The sequence below is a fragment of the Leucoraja erinacea genome, chromosome 10 (genome assembly GCF_028641065.1).
Source record: "Leucoraja erinacea ecotype New England chromosome 10, Leri_hhj_1, whole genome shotgun sequence".
Classification (NCBI taxonomy): Eukaryota; Metazoa; Chordata; class Chondrichthyes; order Rajiformes; family Rajidae; genus Leucoraja; species Leucoraja erinaceus.
Genome location: NC_073386.1, coordinates 45,722,396 through 45,747,635, shown reverse-complemented (window position 1 = coordinate 45,747,635; position 25,240 = coordinate 45,722,396). Strand labels below are relative to the sequence as shown.

The 25,240-nt window shown below is 39.5% G+C and overlaps 1 protein-coding gene across 5 annotated transcripts in view; it reads left to right on the top strand.

Annotated features, from left to right (window-relative positions):
* The window catches only part of LOC129701115 (paired mesoderm homeobox protein 1-like), a 29,031-nt gene extending 8,145 nt beyond the window's left edge, over positions 1-20,886 (top strand). For 3 of the 5 annotated variants that reach the window (XM_055642111.1, XM_055642110.1, XM_055642109.1), the window contains 2 exons: positions 2,720-2,895; positions 20,079-20,886. In XM_055642111.1, coding sequence (XP_055498086.1) covers positions 2,720-2,895; positions 20,079-20,217 — 315 coding nt within the window. In that variant the 3' untranslated portion in view covers positions 20,218-20,886. Of the gene's footprint in view, positions 1-2,719; positions 2,910-16,661; positions 16,766-20,078 lie in introns of all 5 variants that reach the window. The other 2 variants (XM_055642112.1, XM_055642113.1) reach the window with 2 other exon arrangements.
* Positions 20,887-25,240: the final 4,354 nt, after the last annotated feature.

The window sequence follows — 25,240 nt, the reverse complement described above, 5'->3', positions numbered from 1 at the left end:
AGGAATGGGTGACGTTTCGGATCGAGACCCTTGTTGTGATGGGAAAGGGAAACGAGAGAGGTCTGAAGAAGGGTTCTCGACCCGAAACGTCACCCATTCCTTTTTGTGTCTATCTTCGGTTTAAACCTGCATCTAGAATTCCTTCCCTCACATTATGTTCCCAGGTATTGGGCTCATGTATATATTCACATTTCACTATTTTCAAATTCAGCAGGAAAGATAGGAGACATCATCCTCTCACTGTCCACCTTTATTCCCATGCTGTAGGTCAAACACTTTAAAACGCGAGCCGGTTCGCACGACAGCCTCCGCACTCTACGAATTAAAATTACTTCCAATTTTTATTTCCATCAGGACAATGTTAGATCAATCATTTGTTTAAACAGCGAAGTTCTTTAGGTAGAATTGTAAATTTGTTTTAATAGGTCAGCAAGGTCATTCAAAATGGACTGACAATTCGCCAACTTCTAAATGGGCCCCTTTAAATCCGCAAATTGTTCGTAACAGTTTATCTAGAAATTATTTGCAAAATATTGTATTTTTGGTCAATCCCTTGGGTGTTTAAAAAAAAACAAAACTGGGCACTAATTAGATTCCTATTTCCAAGAATTCTTATTCGAAATAAAAAATAAAAATCACATATATTGGGCTGTGCGGATTCACCCCAGAAGCGAGACGGTGCAGTTTGGTTTCGTTTCAAGTGAATGGGAGCCGTCCACTATCTTCCAGTAAAGCAGGAAGGATGTCGTGAATAATGAGTAATGTGGATATTGAGGGTTGGTTTTTCGATTGTTTACAGCAGAAGCAACAGCCCGTCCCCGTCTCGCTGGCAGTAAAGTAATTCTCCCTGCTCGTGAATAGATTTGAAACTTGTGCTGGGAGTGTGCAGAAAAGCTACACTAAAACCCCGATCGATATTGCTTGTCAAGATTTATAACGCTGGCGTTCAGTCTCCAACATACAGTCCTCAATTCAGTTCCCCGACAGCTAACTGTCCTTTCACGCAGCCACAGTCTGCGAAAGAGTTGTATTTTACGTGGCATGTCGTTGTCAGGTAAGCTCTTCATTGGGTAACGAACACGTTTACGATGTATCTGTAGGAAGGAACAGCAGATGCTGTTTTAAACCGAAGAAAGACACAAAACACTGGGGTGACTCAGCGGGTCAGGCAGCATCTCTGGAGAAAATGAATAGGCGACGTTTCGGTTCCGAAGAAGGGCCTCGACCCGAAACGTCACCTAATCTTTTTTCTCCAGAGGTGCTGCCCGACGTGCGGAGTTGCTCTAGCTTTTTATGTCTTTCTGACGTTTGTTTGGATGTAGACGGGAGAGGCAAGGCACTGCAGATGCTAGAATCTTGGGCAAACACAAAGTGCTGGAGGAATCCAGTGGGTCAGGCAGCTTCTTGGAAAGGAATGAACAGACGGCGTTTCTGGTCCAGACCCTTCATCAGGCTCAATACGTAGATGTATTCTGAAACTAGTTTCCATTTAAACAAAACTTCCAGCAAAATATTCTAATGGTTAAACAACCAAGCCCGTTTAAAATATAAGTTTGAATTCTAGTGAATCTACTTGAGAAACCCAATGGTATGGAATGGTCACACTCATAAACGATTGAAACCTTTACTAAAGATGGCTAGTTGAGAAGATGTACAATTAGTCTATTCGTTCCGCCTGCCAAAACTTGCTCCTAAGGTTTGATGATGGTACAGCAGTGGGGTTTTTTTTCGCTAACGTCCCAAATCAAAATAACATTTCAAAAATACAACTTTAATGTTGTCTCCCAAAATATCCCTTCTGTAGCTCTTGTCTCTTGAGATTGCATCATCAAAGCCATTTTCTCCCGATCAAATGACGATCCCTAAAGGGCTCGCCAGAACGCTTTACTGGGGCTATGCCCCATTATAGAATGTAATGAGCGATACAAATTTTGGCCCGGCAAGAAACGGAGCCACAAGTATAAGCGCTGTAGGAACTCAGCGGACCAGACAGCATCTGCGCGGGGATGAATGAACCTGATACGTGATCCATGTGGGATTATGTGTCTCCCTGATTACATTTTATCTCTGTTTGCTTTGTTGTCACCTTCTTCCAGCTAACAATGATCGATTCTAAATTTTCCTTGAGCTTTTATCTCTTTTGATATTTCGTTTTGACACCTTATCCTTCCTTGTCGCTGAGTCTTCCTCTCCAATAAGGGTCTCGACCCGAATCGTCACCCATTCCTTCCACCCAGAGATGCTGCCTGTGTTTAAGAGGGAACTGCAGATGCTGGAGAATCGAAGGTTACACAAAAAAGCTGGAGAAACTCAGCGGGTGCAGCAGCATCTATGGAGCGAAGGAAATAGGCAACGTTTCGGGCCGAAACCCAGAAGGGTTTCGGCCCGAAACGTTGCCTATTTCCTTCGCTCCATAGATGCTGCTCCACCCGCTGAGTTTCTCCAGCTTTTTTGTGTAACCAGAGATGCTGCCTGTCCCGCTGAGTTACTCCAGCATTTTGTGTCTATCTGAGACACGGGTCTGTCCAATGCTTCCGCGGCCGCTGCCTGAAGGAGCCGCTGAGTCTCTCCAGCTCTTTTGTGTTTTTTAATGTAACTAAAGATTTCAGCACCTGCAGCCATTTGAGTTCTCCCAGAAAACGGCCTCATCTGTTTTGGTCAACATTGGAAAGGATAAACGCACGGGATTTATTTTTGTTTGTTCTCCCTCTTCTCCCAGGTTTGGTTTCAAAACAGAAGGGCGAAATTCCGTCGAAACGAGAGGGCCTTGTTGGCCAGTAAAAATGCGTCCATCCTCAAGTCATTCAGCGGAGAGGCGGTGGAGCAGCCGATGGCGCCGCGCCCAGCGCCAAGAGCCCAGGATTACCTGTCCTGGGGAACGACATCTCCATATGGGTAATCTCTTATTGGTAATATAGATATATATTGTCTGGAAATTGACTTTGTATAGTCGCAGCCAATCTCTCCTGACTGCAGCCTCCAAGACTCCGGTTTAACCAGCCCTACATGGCGCTGTATTTCATATCGTCCGTACGTGTAAACAATTGGATGCTATAATCCCCGATTCCAGATCATGCAGTCTGGTTTTAACTCTGGTTTGAACTGAGAACAATTCAAATATGACCATCAATTTCAAGCATAACTAAAATGAAACCATCCGAATCCAGGGACACTTATCCTGGTTTAGTTCTTTGGTTAACGGATGTAATATGTCAACTGCTTAACTGCAGTGCTTTATGAAGGCGGTGCATGCAGAATAGTGGATGTGTGCGGTATCAGCTTCAAATTTATAGAGGTGACTGGATTTCAAAGGTGCTTCAGTTGGCAAGCCCTTTGGATCTTCAATATAAAATGGAAGGTGTTGTCGAAAATAAAATATGCTCAAAGTGTTTTCTTGGGCAAGTGCAAGCACCACAAGGAACAGACAATTCAATAGAATTACATAATTAGATAATTACCTACAGGCCAGGGACTGATGAATATCAGTGAAGCATGAGCTCGTTCTCAATGCAGTGGCAATGATCCGTTGGAGATTTTGTTGTGACGTACATTCAGACTGAGAAATGGTTCTGAGTTAATCTATAATCCATAATCTAAGGGAAATTTGGCAGGAAGTTTGAGTAGGGTAGAGCCCATCCAGCAAATCCCTATCCCCAGCTGGACTCAATAAAGGTCCCAATGTGGCCAAAGAAATGTGCACCTGTGCTATCACCTGTCTTTGTCAGAAAAATGTCTCCAGGTAGCCGGTACTCTTTGCTTCAGATCATCAGGACAGAAGGTAATAAACATTTCAGTAGGCATGTTTCTTGGCAGCACAACATCAATGTCCCCATGGCAATTTAAAATGGAAGGAAAACAAAGCCAGCACTTTGGCAGCAGACTGTTAGCAGTGGTAAATAAGGAACTGAATTATGAACAAGGAACTCATTTCCCATTTGAACCATAGTTAAGGAACAAAATGTTAATCAATGTGCAGCATTATTCAAACGATTTAGGAAGGTATATAAAACATTAAAATATTTCCTATGAATTAAAAATTTATAAATGGAATCTCAAATTCAACTCACAGGCATGAACTCGTATCCAGTATATAACCTTTACTGTACTTAATACTGAAATAGCACACATTGATTAAGGTAAATTAAAATGCAGGATATTGAGAGTGTTCTACTGAGGATGTTAAATGTTCTTTGGAGAATAAGTATTCCAAATCCATGTTCAAATGTAACTCCACCTGGTGCATTTGACTGTTGAAATTCAGGTGATCCAAATACCAATGTTCATTCTTTAAGCATGATACTTAATGGCTATTTTCAAATTTAATTATTTAAAATCAAATGAAGCCATTCCCCATTGTACTTAAGGAGAAGAATAATATTTTATCCAAGCACCACCACAAGAGTAAATAGCGTTATTGCATTTTCAATCAATTCCACTCACTGCACCATACATACATGGTTAAATATCATAATTAGAACTAGATTGCCTTTCCATCTTTCAAGAGACTGAACTTAAAACAATAATTACGGGCTATTATACATCCAGATTTTGAGAGTATTTTTTCTGTTGCAAATGGAATCTGTAATTAGATGGTTAATTTTTTGATGGTTCATCTCATACTCACCAGGAACCAGCTGTGACTTGTTAAAAGTTTGTTCTTTGTTAATTAGTGGATTCTGGAAAGAGATCTTTCAGTAGTGTGTTCTTCATAGCAATCATAGCAATGGATTTTAACCTGGTGGATGTAAATAGAGAGCAGCAGAAGTATTGTGTGATTTGAAATTCAGAGCTAGGTCACATCGAGTGAATGTTTTATCTGATATTGTTAGTACCCTGTACCATGTTTTATTCATAGTAGAGGGTATATGCACTTCACGTTTTAATTTACACCGTTATAGATTTTTAATTTACAATCAGTTTTCATGTTTAAGGCTAAATGCTTTTTAGGGGAGGTCAGGTAATGGTAAATATTATACATTGATGCAAACTCTCACTTCCCTCACTATGATCTGCTTTATATTTTAACGCTGACACTAAGAGACAGTATGGCAACAATTTTTTTTACACAATATCATGAAACTATATTCTAGTGATTTCATCAGTTAAGAGGGCTGGATAAGTCACACCCTTTTCTCGCAACTATTTAATGTAAATGGGCATCATGACATTATATGGAGAAACTCTATTCAAATATCTGTCCCTCTGCTAAAAAAAAACCCAAATGGAATAGCATGTAGGCAGAACTCCATTATATTATTTGTAATTCTGACAATTCAGCATTATATTTGGAAATGGATATTCACTATACTTTTAGTGGAAAATATTATGTTGAAAATACAATGGAGATGATTTTGATTTGGAAGCCGAACAATGTAGATCTAAACAAACTGCTTGGTGGATAAACGACAGGACTGAAATAGTGTATGGGAAAGTTAATTTAACTTCCAACCGGTTGGAAGCTGATACATTTATTGACCTATTACACAACCTGTAAAATTTATTCAATTCAATTCTATTCGATGGTTTGAATATTGCGTGCAGAAAGATCAAAATACAGACACAGCAGAATGTTACCAGTCATACTTTTCAACATTTGCTCCCACTTTTCAAAAACTATGTAACAGAAACCATCAAAGATTGAGATGAATATTATCAACATTAACAGCCAATAGCTCAATAATTTTCACACAGAAGTCAATTTCTATATTGTTGTTTGTCACACTTAACGACTGAGTAGAAAATAGGGTCATTTTAATATAGGGCAATAAATATAATCATGGAATCCAGGTAATTGATTTAAACTGATTGGATATAATATTTTTCAATGTTACTGTGAAATTAATAATTACAAACCTACCAGGAAATAATGCTAATAGTTAAGAGAACAATACTGTTAAGAAGATTGCCAAAATAAACTCACTCAGTAACCACTTTATTTCTATTTGCGTGATAGATTTCCTCTTACAACTGTTTTGCACTTTACCCTCTTGCTTTACCACATCTAGTTCAGACTTCAAGCAGTTAACCGAGACACATTGCTCAGTTCTAAAGGATGGAAAATACTAGCTAATCTTTCTTACAATTAATTGTTCACACCCCTTTGAACATCCTAGCCACTATTATTTGAAAATCCTTTGGATACAAGGGAAGACATTATTTTTTAATGTCTTTACATCGTTATATTTTGTAGCGTTATATATGCTATATATATATTATATATATGTATAGATATTATATAACATATATAATGTTACAAAATATAAAGATGTATTTGGAGGCATATTCGATTGTTCAAGAGGCTTTTAGATAGGTAGATGGAAGTGCAAGGAATAGAGGGTTACGGATCATGTACAGGCAGAGGAGATCAGTTTAACGTCATCATGTTCGGCACAAACTCCTGTGCTGCAGTGTTCTAACTTTATACCTGCCCAACAATCTTAAGATTCTCCACACTTCCCAGTAGTTTACCTTTTACTGTGTATTTCCTCTGTAAATGCATTACTTCACAGTTAAATGGATTCATTTAATTTGCAAATTTCCTACCCACTTCAGCCTATTGATATTGCCCTGCAGTATGGAATTTTGTCATTCAGTGTCAACCATAAACCTAATTTGGCATTTTCTGCAAATGGTTTAATGATGTCCTTTATTTTTATGATTAAACCATTGATACATACATATATCAAATTGAGGCCAGCTACCCCCGTAGTAAATCAGTCAGCAATGATTAGAATAAACTTTGCTATCTATCACTCAGGCATTTTGAATCCAACTTGTCACTTTGCCAATGGATTTTCATTTAGTGGTCAATCTGACCTTGTTAAAATTCCCATATATTACTCCCACACCTCTGGCTCAGCAACACATAGTGGATAAGCTTGGTCTGTAGATACAGTCTCCCTCTCATAGTGCAATTATTCCAGCATGGCTGAAATTGATATCAAACACCGAGAAGGTTTATGGAATACAATATTGCACCCCATCAGTTTGCAAGAGTCAAATAATTGTATAGTTACTGCCCCTTGAGCTTTATAAATTTTAGATCCCTTTAGTAAGGGCCCAGAGAACAAAATTAATCCCATGTAGCTCCATATATTATAGCAACAACTTGCACTAATGTAACAACTTTAATGTAGGTGTATTCTGTGGCACTTTTAAATATGTTAATATGATAAAATTAATTTCAGATCATTGTTTTTTACCCTTTTATACAAAAACTATCGCATTGCATTTCAATTTTCTTTAATCTATGTGTTCAGTTTTGTTATATCCATATTATTAACCGACATACGCTAAGAATTTAGCAGGTGGGAATCCTTTCCACCCATAGTCTTTTCTTCATACATCCATGATGCTCACAAGCTTGATATTACCTAATCGGTGGCACAGTAGTGCAGTGGTAAAGTTGCAGCCTTACAGTGCCTGAGGCCGGGTTCGACCCTGACTACGGGTGGTGTCTGGACAGAGTTTATACATTGTCCCCTTGATCACTTGGGTTTTCCACGGGAGCTCTGGCTTCCTTCCACACTCCAAACATGTATAGGTTTGTAGGTTAATTAGGCTCTGGTAAAAATTGTAAATTGTCCATAGTGTGTAAGATAGTGTTAATGTATGGGGATCACTGGTCGGCATGGACCTGGTGGTTCGAAGGGCCTGGTTCCGCGCTGTATCACTAAACCAAACTAAACCAAACACTATTTTTGGATTTACCTACTCATTTGTTGACTTAGAATATGAGCCTAGGACCAGCTTCTTTATGCATTTATATGATTGGCACAAAGTCCTAATAATATAGCATTTGGCTAACATTTTTAAGTATAGAGGGGGAAAAAGGTCATGGTGTAAAAACCAATTTTCAGATATTATTTTATAATTAATGTGCATGACATTCATCTCTATAACCAGTCTATCCACAGTCAATTTACATTTACACATTACTTACTGAATCAGCTCATTATTCAAACACCACCTCCCAATGGGAATCTGTTTATTTCTCCTAATCAGGTTCACCTCATTTTCACACGTCGGATAAAATTCCTGCTTTGAGAATTTTACCAATAGGATCAGTAAACACTAATTGGAATGGAGCGGGGGGGGAAAAAAATCACACTTATTATGGCATAGTCCAAGGTTGTTTTTATGGTGCACAAAATTCCATCCGTTTTTGCTGCAGCTGGTTAGCAACCCAAGAGTAAATCATTCAGGTTTCCCAAAACTAGTAGAAATTGATTATTCATGTTTAGTTTATTGTCACATGTACTGAGGTACAGTGAAAAGCTTTTGTTGTGTGCTAACCAGTCATCAGAAAGACAAGACATGATTACAATCAACCCATTTGCAGTGTGTAGATACATGAGAAGAAAATACAATTTGTTGCTAGCTAAAGCCAGTAAAGTCCAATCAAAGATAGTCCGAGGGTCACCAAAGGAGTAGATAGTAGTCCAGCACTGCTCTCTGGTTGTGGTAGGACGATTCAGTTGCCTGCTAACAGTTGGGAAGAAACTGTCCCAGAATCTGGTGGTGTGCGTTTTCACACTTCAATACCTTTTGCCTGATGGGAGAGGGGAGAAGAGGGAGTGGCCAGGGAGCGACTCATCCTATGATGAACCCAACAAGGGGGATATGTACACTTTGGGTACTAGGGGTGTCCTTGTAGTCCTTATAGCCCACAATGCACAAAACAATTTGTTTATGATTCTGCTTTCTTGCATCGTACTCTACATACTGACAATATGATTAACTCGCTCATTCCTCTCCTCACATGAACTCATGAACAGTACATGTTCCTTCATCAAAAGAAACTGGAGAGTTAGATCTCGGGCAGGGTCCTACCAGCCAGCTGCTACAAATCTGACATTTCTTTTCTCTCCTTGTAAACAAATATTGGCCTCCATCCAGCCCATCCTTCTGGTGTGATAAATGTTTATTAAGTGCCATCTCATATGATCCAACAAAGCATTTTGTTTGAATTAATTCATTTTATTTTAAAGTTGTATTTTGGTCCCTATTTGCTTTATCTATATTAGTCCACAGTGTCTCCTCCTTTACTCGTCATAGCTTTCCTCAGATGTGGCTGTTTTCTTTTAGATTAGATTAGATTAGATTAGATTTGTTTATTGTCATTCAGACCTTTCGGTCTGAACGAAATTCTGTTTCCCTGCAGTCATACATATAATTTAAAAAAAATGACAAAACACATAGTCAACACAAATTTAACATCCACCACAGTGAGTTCACCAAACACCTCCTCACTGTGGTGGAAGGCAAAATCTTAAAGTCTCTGGCTCTTCCCTCTTTGTTCTCCCTCTGCGCCGAGGCGACGGTTCAAACTCCGCGGGTGGTCGCTGCCTCGCCACAGCTCAGAGGCCGAGTCAGGTCTCCGCTGCTGCTGCTGCTGCCTCCGCCACAGCTCCAGGGCCGAGTCAGGTCTCCGCTGCCGCTGCTGCTGCCTCACCACAGCTCCAGGGCCGAGTCACCGGGTTCTCTCAGTGCTTTGAGTTTTCCATTCTTTGAGCTTCTGTGCTGGAAACCCCTTTTGCAATCTCTGTCTATAATGTGAGAAGTTAAGAAATTTGGCTGGTGATTAATCATAGTCACAGAAAAACTGGGGAATATTTTGACAATTACAGAATTAATCCATTATACACAAAATATCAATCTGCAGTGGATCCATGGGCACAAAGTACAATTTACCTTTCAGATTGAAGAAACTATCAGAACTGGGAAATGGAGAAAATTAGGGGGATTTGAAGTGCAGAGAGGGGAGGGGAAGCATGGATAAGACAAGGGGAGGCCAGAGTTGCAGTGGGAATCATTTGTTAATGAAGTAACTTCATTCATAGATTACTGACGACAGTTAGCGAGAGTGAACATGAACAAAAGGTGACATGGAAGCTATGAACTAATATTTATATGCAGCGGGGGAATATGAATATAGGAATGTAAAAAGTGCAAAATGCAGCATTGTTAGAAATGCCCAGTAGATCAGGCAGTGCTAAAGATGAAAAATAATTCTGAGCCAATCTTGCAGATGACTGACCGAAGAAGAACTAGGCAGTTCTCATGCAGGGAAGGCAGGTTATCTGGTTTATACAGTAATTCCATATTGAGTCCAGAAGATTGCACTGACTTAAAATAAGTGCTGTTTCGCAAGCTTACAATGGGCCTCATTATGACAATGCAATAGACCACAGGGCAGTCAGAGTGGGAAGGAAATGCAGAATTAAACTGGTAGGTAATCAATCAATCAATCAATCAATCAATCAATCAACCTTTATTGTCATCTTGCAAAGCAACAGTTGTACAGTGCAAAATGAGAAGGCGTTTCCCAGGGAATACCAGAGCATCACACATGAAACTTAAAAACATTTCACACATAATAACAGTAAATTAAAAAAAAATCCAGTCCAACAAGAAGCGTTCTTCACTCTGCTTCAACTCTCCTGAACTCGTCACTTACCATGCGATGATGCCTCCATTAGTCTTTGATGCCATGCTCCACCAAAAGGTCCTTCTTTATTTTACTCTCTAACTATTCATACATCTGTTCCACACAGCAATATTTATAATGGATGGACAGAAAAATATTAGAAAAAGTTGTGCTTATTAGAAGAATTAGCAATTCATTATAGGCATTAATTAGGTATGTAAGTGCTACATAATTAATTAATTAAGCTGTTAATTAATTAATCGGGTAGCATTTTCATAAGCTCCCATTTTATGCCTATCTTATCGAAAGTTGAAACATAGATCTCAATTTTAACATTTTAGAAATGCCGTATTTAGGAGGGTACACTTTGCTTTTGTAATGGTAATGTTAATATATAAAGTATCCCCACAGTTATTGCAGTATTAAGAAAGGAATGATATGCATTTAGAGAAACTCCCAGAACTGACTAACACAACTTTCTAGAAACGGTTATTGTTCAGTTACTTTTTTTTATTTTTGCACATTTTCCTTTTATTGATTTTTTGCGATACATTCTTTCCCTTGACTTCCGTGCAATCATGTCATGTTGCATTCGATTCACTAATCATTAGCACTGTTTTTTTCACTGTGCTGGTGAAAAGTCTTGGACAATAAGCACTGGTACATGAACATGGTACACTGGGAAGTTTGCATCACATTCTATCTGTGATCAACTAGGAGAATGTTTTTTTTTAGTTCTATTTTGAGTTCCCAACATATGTGAAGGTACATGGATAGAAAAGTGAGGGATATGGGTCAAATAAAGGTAAACCAAACTGCTCGGATAGACATCTCAGTCAGCATGGATCAGTTGGGCTGAAGGGGCTATTTCTGTGCTGTATAACACTATGATTCTAACTGTGAATGTAAATGGCTGGTCAAATTTGGCAACTGGGGGCCAGCACGGTTTAATCTGATCCTATCCTTAAATATTTAGAAAGTGTGATGGGAATCACCAAAAAACTAACCGCAGCAACAATGACCTACTTGTGTAGCTGCAGTGATTAGCACTTGAAACACTGGCTATTTTGGGTAAACTAGATTAGGCTATTTTAAACTTTGTGATTTATGTAGCTGATTGTTAAATATGTGCAGACTGTAGATGTGACGGTAACTTGATTTTTATTGTTTGATGTTACAATAGGCATTGTGTTTATCCACATAAGATACAGCAGAGACGTGAAAATGTGAATGTTCCTGTATAAATGATCAACAGTGTAGGGCAGAGTTTTAATATGTGCATGAATAATCCCGTTTGATGAAGCGTGTCGATCTTTTCGCCAGCGATGCTGCTTGTGCCGCTGAGTTACTTCAGCGCTTTGTGTTTATCACCTGTATTTCTTCTATAATCAGCATCTCAACAAAAATCTTTTCACTGTACCTCGGTACACGTGGCAATAATTTAAACTGAAACATTTTCATTACAATGTATTCAATCCATACCCAAACCATCTGCAATATAGAGTAATTTGAAAAAGTAATATTTGTGCTATTGCCCATCCACTGCCACTGGGGGTTGTCTTAACCTTGTTATATGTGCCCCACAATTTATGATTTTAATGACAATAGATCCCTTTCCTCCAGTCTGTACAGACTATATTAGCAATTATTACGCACAGGCCTCTCTTCTCTTCTCTCTTCTTTTTTCTAACCAGAGAAAAATAAATACTTTGGAATGCCCACTATTTCGGGGGAACCTGCTGTGGGATATGATTGTTTCCAAAATTACTTGGAACTCACATCCCATTGCGTGGATTAGGCACAAAATGCTTAAGGATATGCAGTCTTGGACTTTTTCCAAATTTTAAAGTGCCGTGAAAGATATTTAACAAAACATAAAATACACTGGATAATGCAGCAAGGATTTAAAAAAAAAATATTTGCCATTGGAAAATGTTAAAATATGTTATTACGGTCAACAGGGCACATGGAAAATTAAGATAATCAGGCAAATTCAACAAGGTTTTTTGAGAGGGAAATTGTGTTTGACCAATTTAATGGAGTACTCTTAAAAAGAGTCTTAAAAAGTAAACTGCTATGGGTAAAGGGGAATCAGTGGATCAGTGCACTTAGGTTTTCAGAAGGCTTTTGATGAAGTGCTGCATCTAAAGTTATTGCAGAATATAAGAGCTCTTGTTTCGAATCTTACATATAAAACAGGCTGCTTAATCAGAAACAGAGAGTAGGCAAATATGTTATTTCACGTCGGCAACATGTGATGTGTGACATGCCTCAGAAATCTCTGCTGGCATTTCAATGTTTTACAATTTAATAACTAATTTGAATGAAGGCGTAGTTTCTAAATTTATTCATGGCATAAAAATAGGCAAATATTATTTGTGAAGAAGTCATAAGGAGCTTACAAAGGTATTTTGATCCATTAGGTGAGGGGGTAAAGATCCAACAAATAGATTTTAATGTTGGTATATGTGAAATTATTATTTTTGGCAGGAAACTAAATGCATACTATCCATATGATTAAAGATTAGTAGGCCACCAAAAGGTAAAGGAAAACCTTGTGCATGTTTTGCAAAAGGCTAGAATACAGAGGCAATAAGTAATTAAGAAAGTTAATGTTGCTCTTTGTTGTCAGCAGAATTTAATGCAAAAGTACTTTTTTACTTATGTTATACAGGGCATTAATGAGACTACATCTCAGGCACTGTTTACTTAGATTAGGACGGATGACTGTACACTGGAAACAGTACAGGGAAGGATTATTGGACTGACTCCCAAAATGGACACGTTGTTATATGAGGCCAGATTAGGCTTAAATATGCTGCAGAAGTGACTTGATAAAGTACGCAAGTTCATGAAACCGCCTTGCAGGTTGGAGAGGATATTTCCTATTGTGGGAGAATCTAGAAGTAGGAGATGCTGGCTAAAATAAGGACTTGCCCATTTCAGATAGAAATGATCCTCAAGGTTTTTCTCTTCAAAATTTTGTCTTTGCAACTTTCTGCCAAAGAGCTGTCGAACCAGTCTGTGAATATGTTGAGGCATAAGTAGATATTCTTGATAGGCAAGGGGTGGAAAATTATTGGAGGAATGTGGGAACGTGGAATTGAGGTTAAAACCAGCATCAGAATGCTGGAGCAAGCTTGAGGAGCCAATTGTATGTCCATGCACATCAGAAAAATGATGTATTTCTCTTTACTGCTAAAATACTGGGTGCAATTTCACATTGATTTTAAACAATTGTGATTTTAGGACTTCCACAAGTACTGTTCAAAATGAGCAGGCTCCTCATAATGATTGGGTGCAGGAATCAACAGATGTGTTGTACAGTATAAGTATGTCAAAAACAAATGTTTATTAATTTTTTTGACTATGGATTTATGACTAAAAAATAAGCAAGAAATTCCACCCTAAGGCATCCATTTCCAAAGAATACACTTGACTACTATGCTCCTTGAATCTTGGCTTTCAACACAGCACAATTAAAAATATGCACAGGAGAAAAGGAATGTAACTTAAAAACACTAGGTGTCTCTCACATGCGAGCCTTTTACAGAAGGACATGTACATTTTTGCAATTATATTATCAGAATACATTGGGTTAAGAATGGAATTTCACAGGGAAGTCAACCAGTCTGAATAAAATCTATCCTAGATTTCTGCAGGGATTTAGAGAGCTACAAGTCAATCCCTTAATGAAGGAAATGATTGGAAATCATTTATTGGAGCAAAATAAACCGGAATGGTACCATTTGGCGCCGCCGTTTCGGCACCGCTGTTTTGGCGCCTCCGTTTTGGAGGCGCCGAACTTTTGCTAATTCATCTAATTCATCTAATTCAAGCTGTTATATACTTATTACGTAGTTTTTCTTAATTAGTTCTTTTTAATTGAGGGAAATTCAGAAAGGCCGTGATGCATATTATGAACACTTGGTTGCCGGGCATGCATCTAAACAAATACTCCTTAAATACAAGAGAGCTGATGAGCGCATTTTAAATATTGTACAACAGTTTGGTACAAGGGATTGACTAGAAAACTTGCGTGGTTTACATTATGAAATACATTAAGTTATTGAATTTATTTTATACGAACTTTTTTTAACCCATTTTTAATTCACCTATTCTTTATTTAATAAAGCCTCCCAAAAACTATTGAAAACTATAGGAAATAACATGAACTAGGTGATAAGTATATAACAGCTTTCCAAAATTTAGATGAATTAAGATGAACTAGGTGATAAGCATTAACTATGGGCAACGCCAAAACGGAGGCGCCGAAACAGCGGCGCCGGAACGGCAGCGGCGAAAAGTACCCGACCCAAAATAAACTGCTAAGTTAAAAATGCTTGAATTAAAGCCACATCATATCTGACTAAGTTGATTGAATTCTGTAAGGTATTGGGTTAAGGCTGATCAAGGTGCTGGGATAGATAATACAATGACCCATACATAGAAACATAGAAACATAGAAAATAGGTGCAGGAGGAGGCCATTCGGCCCTTCCAGCCAGCGCCGCCATTCATTGTGATCATGGATGATCGTCCCCTATCAATAACCCGTGCCTGCCTTCTCCCCATATCCCTTGGCTCCACTAGCCCCTAGAGCTCTATCTAACTCTCTCTTAAATCCATCCAGCGATTTGGCCTCCATTGCCATCTGTGGCAGGGAATTCCACAAACTCACAACTCTCTGGGTGAAAATGTTTTTTTCTCACCTCAGTCTTAAATGACCTCCCCTTTAGTCTAAGACTGTGGCCCCTGGTTCTGGACTCGCCCAACATTGGGAACATTTTTCCTGCATCTAGCTTGTCCAGTCCTTTTATAATTTTATACATACAGGATTTTGACTAAGCTTTACGGAGACTAACAATGAAGACTGAAGCATATGTGATTAAGAGAAACATGGTGTTATTGAGATATAATTTGAATCAGAGACAGATAGCAGGGGATAGCATTGGAAGACAAATAATTTTACACTGGGAGGTGGCTTGGGGTAATGTAAGGTCCATTGCTCTTCTTCATCTTTGAATAAACCTAGACTTGGGAGTAGAAGGCAATGTTTGAAGATGATTCACAACTTATGATGACTGTTGTTCACTTCTGGATGATGTAAAAGTTATGAACATGGCAGAAGCTTGGTAGAAGAAGCTTAATGCGGCAAGGTGGTAAAGACATATTTGGGAGGAATAACATGGGAAAATAATAAGCAATAAATGGCATGGTTTAAAAAGATAAGTGTGAAGACAAACAATATGCACAGATTCGTAAAGGTGATAGGTGAGGTTAATGTAATTTCAAAAGTATACAGACTGCTTGTCTTAATGTAGAGGTATAGTACATAAAAACTAAGAGATCATAGATTTATAAACCATTGGTGAGATCCCAGCTGGAGCATTGTGATCTCAGCTGGAGCATTTTGAGTAGCACACTTCAGAAAATATATAATGGACCAGAGGAGAGGTTTATTAAACACTACCAAGACGAGGAACTTCAGTTATGAGAAAAAGTTGCAAAACCCACAACATTTGCTTTGTATCAGAGAATGTTAAGATTAGATTTTATTGAGGCTTTCAATATGATGCAAAGCATTTTTAAGGTAAACTATTTTTTTCTGCTGGGTGAATCAATTGCCAGAGCATAGATTAAAAACCTTTGGCAGAAAAAAGAGACAAGGAAACCTCTTGCATGAAGTCTTTGAGATCTTCAATGCTCAGCATGATGAGATAGTGGAAGTTGATTCAGTTAATGATTTTAAGATGATTGAACAAGTTACTGAGGATGAGGAACTGCAGACCCACATTAAAAGCAGAAAATGTGAATTGAAGCATGACTGTTATTTCAAAGAGCTGGCACAGCAAGAGGCTCAAATATCTTCCTTCTTTGTAGTAAGAGTCCATGGTTCTCTGAGGTAGGATTATCCCAGCAACCATAAATGGAGTGGATGCTCTCTATTGAACTTTAGACTCGATAGTTTCAATTAGATCTTTGTGTGTAGAGTAGTGACTGATAATCAGAACATTTGTTCACCCACACATAGGAAAACACAGACATGGGCACATGAATCTGTGGTTTTAATTCTATTGCTGTGCTACGCAATCTGAAATGTATTTATTCACTTGGGACTGAAGTTATTAATTTGGAGTGATTGCCTTGTCAATTATCTGATGTCAATAGAACATTATACCAGTACATCAAGGGTAATTTCCACATTTTCTGTGCATAACCTTTCTAAACAGACTGTATACACTTGAGGATCAACCTTATCCTTCAGCTAGTCTCTTTGGCCGTACATCCTATTGGACTCCATAAATCCCATCCACAATTCCTCTGTACACAATAGGTATGTATCAATCACATTAATATACACTGTACCCATAATACCTTGATGTAAAAAGCACGAACCAGTAACACGCAACAGTTATTATTTTACAGAACTGTAGTTGAGGTTTGTCAGAGAGCATGTAACGACAGGGTTCAACTCGTGCCTGTCTGTTTACCTCTGTGTTCTCCTCTGTCTCTGTCTGCCTCAGAAACACATGCACACAAATGATTACAACAAAATACATATGTTGTACTTTTCTCTTTTTTTTAAATCAAATATGGTTATTACCTACAATTGCTCCTTGAGTAAATAAAGCAGATATTTATTCAACTAAAAACGTAGCAATTGAGAACAAAAAAATGTTATTCCAAACTTACTGTAAGACACGAGGAAAGTATCACGGTATCTATGAAATATCTAGGTCCTCCATAATTTATGTACACCTATGATCAAGTTATGTGCATTCCTGATTATTTTCACTAGCTGCTAATATAAATTATTAAATTCCCAAGCATGTATGTTCATTGTTGGCCATTGTGTCAACCTGTCAATCTATATTGTTTCTGAGTTGTGTTGAAGTCATGAAAGTGTAGAGAATTAGATTTAGGATAGAGTTTCAATTGAAAGTTAAGATTGTATGCAAATATTATGTCTTGGACAACAGTGCTATTATTTAGAAGGTTTATAAATCAGTAAAAAGTTGTGCTATTGCATGAGTTAAGAGCATTGCTTGTGGTTGCTATTTCAATTCTGTGGTTTCTGTTGATTTCTTGTATTGACATATGTCCGATTAGGGCTACGTGGATCTCAGTTTCAGTGCTGATAAGTACATTAGTACCTAAGACATTTAGCTCTTAGAATCTGCTTTGCTGTTCATCAAGATCACTGTTGATCTTCTGCTTCTGTCTGATCTTTCCACACAATCCCTCTAACCTTTGACTCCGAAAGAAATAATACACAATCAATCTCTATATTTGAATGAACTCAGTGACTCGGTCATCATAGTCTTCCAGGATAGAGAATTCCAAAGATTTACTATCCTTAGTGAAGAAACTTCCCAACTTCTCAGACATACATTTTCCTTCAGTTCAGTCCTAAATGGCATATCCTTTAGTCTGAGACCATGACCCCTGGCTTTAGGCTCCTCAATCAAGACAAACATCCTTGCCACATTCACACTGTGTCAGATGCAAGAACTATACGTTCCAAAGACTTCACCAGGTTTAGATTACTCATTGTCTTCTCACATAGCATCACAGGAACCATTGCAATGAACCTTCACTGCACTCCCTCAATGGCAATGTTTTCTTTTTTAGGTAGGGAGACCAAAATTGTACCCAATATTCTGTGTAGTCTCATCATAGCCCTGGGGAATTGCAATACATCTTTTTACTCTGTTACTCAAATACCCCCTCAGTAAAAGCCAGCATGCCATTTACCGTCCTAATTGCTGACTGTAATTACATGTTGCATTGAAGTGGTTTACAGGGAAGGACACATAGTACCCTTTAAATACCAGTATTACTCAATTTTCCATGATTCAAACACTATTCTTCCCTTCTTTGCACCAAAGTAAATAATTCCATATTTTCCTACACTATATTCCACATACCATGACCTTGCCCATTCACTCCATCTGTCTATTCCTCTTTATTGAACAGCGTGAGGTGATGCATGTTAAATTAATGTTAACAAAAGATCAATCAGCTCTTCTTAAGTTAAACACTTTTACTCAAAATCTGATGATAGTGAGGCTGCATTGTTCTTCAATGCAATTTGACACATGAATGTAGGATTCTGCTTTATATAAGCATGGGATAGACAAAGGTTGAGATTTAGGTAGTAAAGATAAACGCAAAAGGGAATCAAAACAAGGAAGCTTGAAACAGATTATTCAAAATAAATGTATCAGCCTTGCTGTGCTTCCTAGAGAAAACATTGGAGATCCAAAGCTTTTCTGGTTTCTATTATTCTCCTTAAAGAAAGTTCTGATCTAAGAGGGGGGAAATGTTACTGCATACACATCTGATGCCTGCATCATTTTCTCATAGTGATCTAACATGAGAACAAGTTCCCTGCTCTTATGATGTACCCAAAATACTGGAGTAACTCAGCAGGAAAGCCCACATCTCTGGAGAAAAGGAATAGGTGATGTTTTGGGTCGAGACCCTTAATTTCACCTTTTTCTTGTCTCCAGAGCTGCTGCCTTTCCCGCTGAGTTACTCCAGCATTTTGTGTCTCTCTTCTGTGTAAAGCAGCATCTGCAGTTCCTTCTCACACATTTTCTCTGCTCTTAAGTTGTTTTGAGTTCCTAGCATTTGGACGAATACCTGAATAGAAAATATTTCGAGAAATATGGGCCACATTTAGACAAACGATGCTAGCTCAGATAGACATTTTGATCAGTAATGGATGAGCAGGCCAGAGGACTATGGAAAAAAAAGAAACTTTGCATAAAAAGATTGAATGGCCAGGATTTGAGTGTTATGTGAAATAATTGGATAATTGGATAAAGTCGAACACCTGTAAATGCAAGCATGTGGCTAATTAGCCATCATTTAAATGGCATCAGACTCACACATATTGATCCCACAGTGCTTTCCATTTTGAAATACCATGGGATGAGGGTATTTGAGACTCCAACATGTTTTGTGCCCCCCTCTGCAATAACACTGGATGTTGAGTCAGTAAGCTCCCCAGCTCCTTCCTATGTGCATTTCTGCATTTTTTGCATCAGTGAGCAGTTATCTAGTCTCAGGGCTTACTATAGTGCAACAAAAGTGATCTATGTTAAATACTTTATAATTCAATTCTTGATCATACGTGGGCCACCACTACTTTTTGCTGTCCTAGGAATTCTACAATCTTTCTCAAATGCTTCCTCTTGCCCTCAGTTGTGTGCATTGTAAACGTCATTCTCTCGTTCCATGTAGGCATCTGATTGGGGTCTAAATGAACACACAACTACAAGGCATGTTTGTTTATGTGTAAAGATTCAAATCGATATTTTATTGCTGGTTATGGGCAGCATAAAAAAACACTGAATTTAAAAGGAGCAATTTGTCTTGCAACATGATAACATTTGCTTTGTCAGTAAAAGAATATGAATATAATTAAATCTCCATTTTCCACAATGGAAGTTTTTCTTGAAATAGATCCTGATAATATTGAATGCCACTTGTAATTTACCTCTGTAATTTGCCTCAGTAAATAAGGGAAAGCTACTGATTTAGAAACATGTTGAAAATGTCCATGGAAACAATGCATTGGGTACTATTTCAAGGCATGGGTTTTGTTGCTCGCTCGCCAACATTGTGTGTTTGTCCTGCAGTGCAATGGCCAGCTACTCTTCCAACTGTGCTACCACTAGCCCGACTCAAGGAATGAACATGGCCAACAGTATTGCAAACCTTCGCCTCAAGGCCAAAGAGTACAGCTTACAAAGAAATCAGGTGCCCACCGTGAACTGAGTGCCCCTTATGGACTATCGCAACCACGGGTCCGTACATTCTCTGCAAACAGACATCATCAGAATCAGGTCGCAAAGAAGGGACAAGAATGAATACTACATACATCAAGGTTATCCCAATGCAACAACCTAATTAAACACACTGACGCGCACAAATACTTGACCTGTATAGAGCCAGAATTGCTGACGCGTTACATCCCTGTGGATCTTTAAGTAAAGGCAAAAGTAAGTATATATTCCAGTTTTGTCAAATAATTGTTTTCCAACCCAGATTTAATATACTGGGACACAATTTTTCAAACTTTGGCTAGACCAATTACAAGATTTTTTTGATGTATGTTTTTAAGGGACTTTTCATGAGTCCCCAACTGAGTGTTGTATTAAAGTTATATTGTATTGTTTCTATACAGATTTTACATTTTGTATCCATGACAAGGTTATTGTTAGCAATGCATTTTTTTTTTCTATAGAGAAGCTTGGTAAGGCTATTTTTTGTTGACCAATCATTTTCTTTCAAGATAAGGCAAATCTGATTTCCTATTCTCTCCATGTCTGTAACAACATTTACCAATTCTGAAAGGAAAAATGGTTCTTTTGTGCACAATAAACAAGCACTCAAAGACGTGGGTTTATATCTGACTAGAAACTTCAATAAATTATTATGAAAATATTGCTGGTGCAAAATGGGTCTTTTTCAAAATAATTTTACTGAATATTTTGTTGCAACAATACTCTATGCATTAAAGTCTGTTAGGTAAGGATAAATGGGCATTAATGTTTATAATGCTTAGTTAGATGGAAAGCATGTACGTTCTGGACTAAAATTGTATGCTGTGTTAAATATTTGGTAGTGTGTCTCTTAATTCGAGTGGCGAATATTATCATGTGACAGGAGTAAAATTAGGCCACTCGGCCCATCAAGTCTCCTCCGCCATTCAATCATGGCTGGTCTATCCCTCCCTCCTAGCCCCCATTCTCCTGCCTTCTCCCGATGACCTCTGACACCCGTACTAATCAAGAATCTATCTATCTCTGCCTTAAACTATCCACTGACTTTGCCTCCACAACCTTCTATGGCAAAGCATTCCACAGGTCCACCACCTTCTGACTAAAGAAATTCCTCCTCATCTCCTTCCTAAAATAATGTCCTTTAACTCTGGGGCTACAACCTCTAGTCCTAGACTTTCCCAAAGTAGAAAAATCCTCTTCATATCCATTCTATCCAAGCCTTTCACTATTCTGAATGTTTCAATGAGGTCTCCTCTCATTCTTCTAAACTCCAGCGAATATCGGCCCAGTGCCGTCAAACGTTCATCATACGTTAACCTACTCATTCTTGGATCATTCTTGTAAATCTCTTCTGGACCCTTTTCAGAGCAAGCACATCCTTCCTCAGATATGGTGCCCAAAATTGCTCACGGTATTCCAAATTATAGAATTAGTGATCGCAAATGAGCGAGAGCACTTCCATCCCATATCTTCTTCTGCCCCAGAATAGTTTCTCCTCACTCCCCCGCCCCCCACTTCAGACCAGTTGGAAATACTGTTGCCTGGCAAGATATTTTAATGAAATCATAGGCAAAGCAAGGCACTGTGGAGTTAAACCAGGCATTTACCTCAACCATTCAGATTTCTCCACAAGATGCAATGATACTGCTGGGTATGAGTCTCCACATGTAGAAGATGCCTGTAACCCTGCAGCATCCTGCTGGTCTCCCAGGGAAAGATTTAATAGGAATCTGAGTGGCACCTTATTCACACAAAGAGTGGTGGGTACAGGTGCACAACCTTTTATCCGACGATCCAAATAACGAAAACCTCCGAATACCGGACATTTTTTCGGTCCTTGAAGAAAGGTCCTTGAAAACGTTCACCGAGGGCGACCCGCAGAGGTGACAGCGGAACCTCCGGTCGGTCCTCGAAGAAAGGGGAACTAAATCCCCATTCATAAAAGAGGTGAGGGTATATTGCGCGGGAAGGTTAATAATTTACAATATGCTGCTACCTGCCAGCTGAGTTAAAAAGTTCCCACGGTAGACACGATACACAGTGTATCGTGAGTCTTGCGTGGGAACTTTTTAACAGCGTGCAGGCAGCAGCAGATTGTCACTCCCTTCAGTTTCACCCCACCTACACCCCTCTGCTCCCCGGCCATGTATGTGACCCCTTCCCTCCGCTCTCCAGCTCCCCGCTCATTGCACCAGCGCGGGAGCTTTGTACTGTCTTTACGTCGGCGATTCTAGCAGCGTAGTGCAGTCACCGGAGACGTCAGGACCAACGGGACACCGACCTCCAGGCCCACCGCAAGCACGGAGATCCCAGAGACCCACAGCCAGCAGCAGCCCAGCCCCGTTCCAACTCCAGAGGAAAACTGCAAACTGGCCGGCGACGGCAGGACCACCAGAAGCCGCTCCCCGATGGGCCACTACGGCGACAAGTGGCAGTTCGCCCACAGCCCGAGCTGCGCCCTCTCATCGGGGCACCGACCCCCAGGCCCACTGCAAGCACGGAGATCCCAGATCAGCAACTCCAGCCCAGCCCCGTTCGAACTTCAGAGGAACACGCAGTGTATTGGCAGAAGCGGATAGTGTGGAAGGTACTTCTTGTTCTTGGGGTCGCGCAGCTCGGGCTGTGGGCGAACTGCCACTTGTCGCCGTAGCGGCCCATCGGGGAGCGGATTCCTCTGGAGTTGGAGGGGGAGTGGGGTATTGTGCTGTTTGATTGCCCCCTGCTATCCCAGGGACAGGGAGACAGGACGTTCACTGAGGACGGCCCGCAGAGGTGACAGCGGAACCTCCGGTCGGTCCTCGAAGAAAGGGGAACTAAATCCCCATTCATAAAAGAGAAGGTGAGAGTATATTGCGCGGGAGGGTTAATAATTGACAATCTGCTGCTACCTGCCCGTTGAGTTAAAAAGTTCCCACGGTAGACACGATACACAGTGTATCGTGAATCTTGCGTGGGAACTTTTAAACTCAGCGTGCAGGCAGCAGCAGATTGTCGCTCCCTTCAATTTCACCCCACCTACACCCCTCTGCTTCCCGGCCATGTGTGTGACCCCTTCCCTCCCCTCTCCAGCTCCCCGCTCATTGCACCGGCGTGGGGGCTTTGTACTGTCTTCACGACGGCGATGGCTGCAGGTCAGTGCAGTCACCGGAGACGTCAGGACCAATTGGACATCGACCACTAGGCCCACCACAAGCACAGATATCCCAGAGACCCACAGCCAGCAGCAGCCCAGCCCAGCCCCGCTCCAACTTCTTCTGCCGGGATCAAGGCGCAAACTTGCGACCTTGCGGATATGAGCCGAGCACTCTACCACTGAGCCAGCCATTAAAATCTACGCAAAAAAATTTCCATTCCGAAGACCGACAAATTCTGAATTACGAAAGGTGTCGGGTCCCAAGGCTTTCGGATAAAAGGTTGTGCACCTGTATATGGAACAAGCTGCAGAGGAAGCAGTTGAGGCAGGTACAACAACAACATTTAAAAGACAGGTAAATGGATGGGAAAGGTTTAGAGGATTATAGGCCAAACGTGGGAAAATGGTTTTAGATTGGATGGGACATCTTGGTCGGCATATACGAGTTGGCCTATTTTCAGGCTGTATGACTATGCCTGAAATGTTCATTTCTATGTATGAGGGGTACAAAAATTGGGCAAACTTGGGGAGGACCTGTAATGCAAAGATACACACCCAGATACAGAAAAACGCAACATTTGAGTGGTTTGTACAAAATTGAGAATACTTGATTTTTATGAACTCCATGGGAGATAGAAAAGACAAAAATTGAATTTTTTCGGTGTCACAGAATTGAAGTTGACCTTTAAGCCCATCAAGTCAATAACAGCACTATGTAAAAGCCACCCAGATAACAGCTATTCATGTATTTGGTGTCTGATAACTGGTTATTATTATTAGTTCATCATTTTTATTTTTATTGCTCTCAGTCTTCATTTTATTTATCTCAATTTATTTCTGGCTGCGTTTCTTATTTATGTGTTTTTGATTATTTTTGTGTCTCTGTCTTCAATTACATGTGTATTCATCACTGCCTGCATACATGTTTGCCATTCGGCTATTACTTGTACAGTATTTACTTAATCCCCTCCCCATTCATCCATTTTCAAACACATCGAGCAATTTCATATTATAGCATTGGAAATCTGTTTGTTTGTCATTTTCCTCCAACATTCACTAAATAATAGAAGTAACAGAAGTATTCAGTTTAAAAAATTGGCAACGATCCTATAATTTAATGAAAAAGAGTTCTACAAATTTTTGTGACAGTGCGGATTACCCTTTTTGCTGCTGAACTTTATAAACACGGTAGTCCATTTTCAGTAAAGCTTTCTACAAAGTATCAGCAGTGGAAATAATAATTTGAATTTGGAAGAGTTCTGGAAAATGGATCACGTATTCAGTTTTGGTCCCATCAACTATTTCCAACATCTATCTGATTATTTTCAGCCTATTTTTTCCATCTATCTTTCCGATTATCAATCGTCCTATTTCATTCCTAACCTGTTCTTTCCCTGCCCATTGCCCTTTCCTTCATGCAAGATTAAGTTAGTACAGCAGGTTTACCAGTGAATCTGAACATGAAATACTCCAATTCCATTTCAGTAACTTGAACACATAATCTCAGCTGATATTTCAGTGCGACATGGAAAATGTGCTGTGCTCTCTGTTGATGAGACAGCAAACTGCCTCTTCACTTGGATAGATCCCACAAATCAGTAAAATAGAAGCAGAAAATGCGGGAAATCATTAGCAAGTTGGATGAGGGTGAGTTTTATCAGAATGTTGCCAAGACTCGAGGGCCTGAGGTTAAGCAGGCTGGGACTATTTCTTGGAGTGCAGGAGGTTGAGAGGTCATCTTATAAAGGTGTGCAAAATCATGAGAGGTATAGATAAGGTAGACGCACAGAGTTTCTTGCCCAGAGTAGGGGAATCAAGAACCAGAGTACATAAGTTGAAGGGTCTCAACCCAAAACATCACCCATTCCTTCTCTCCAGAGAT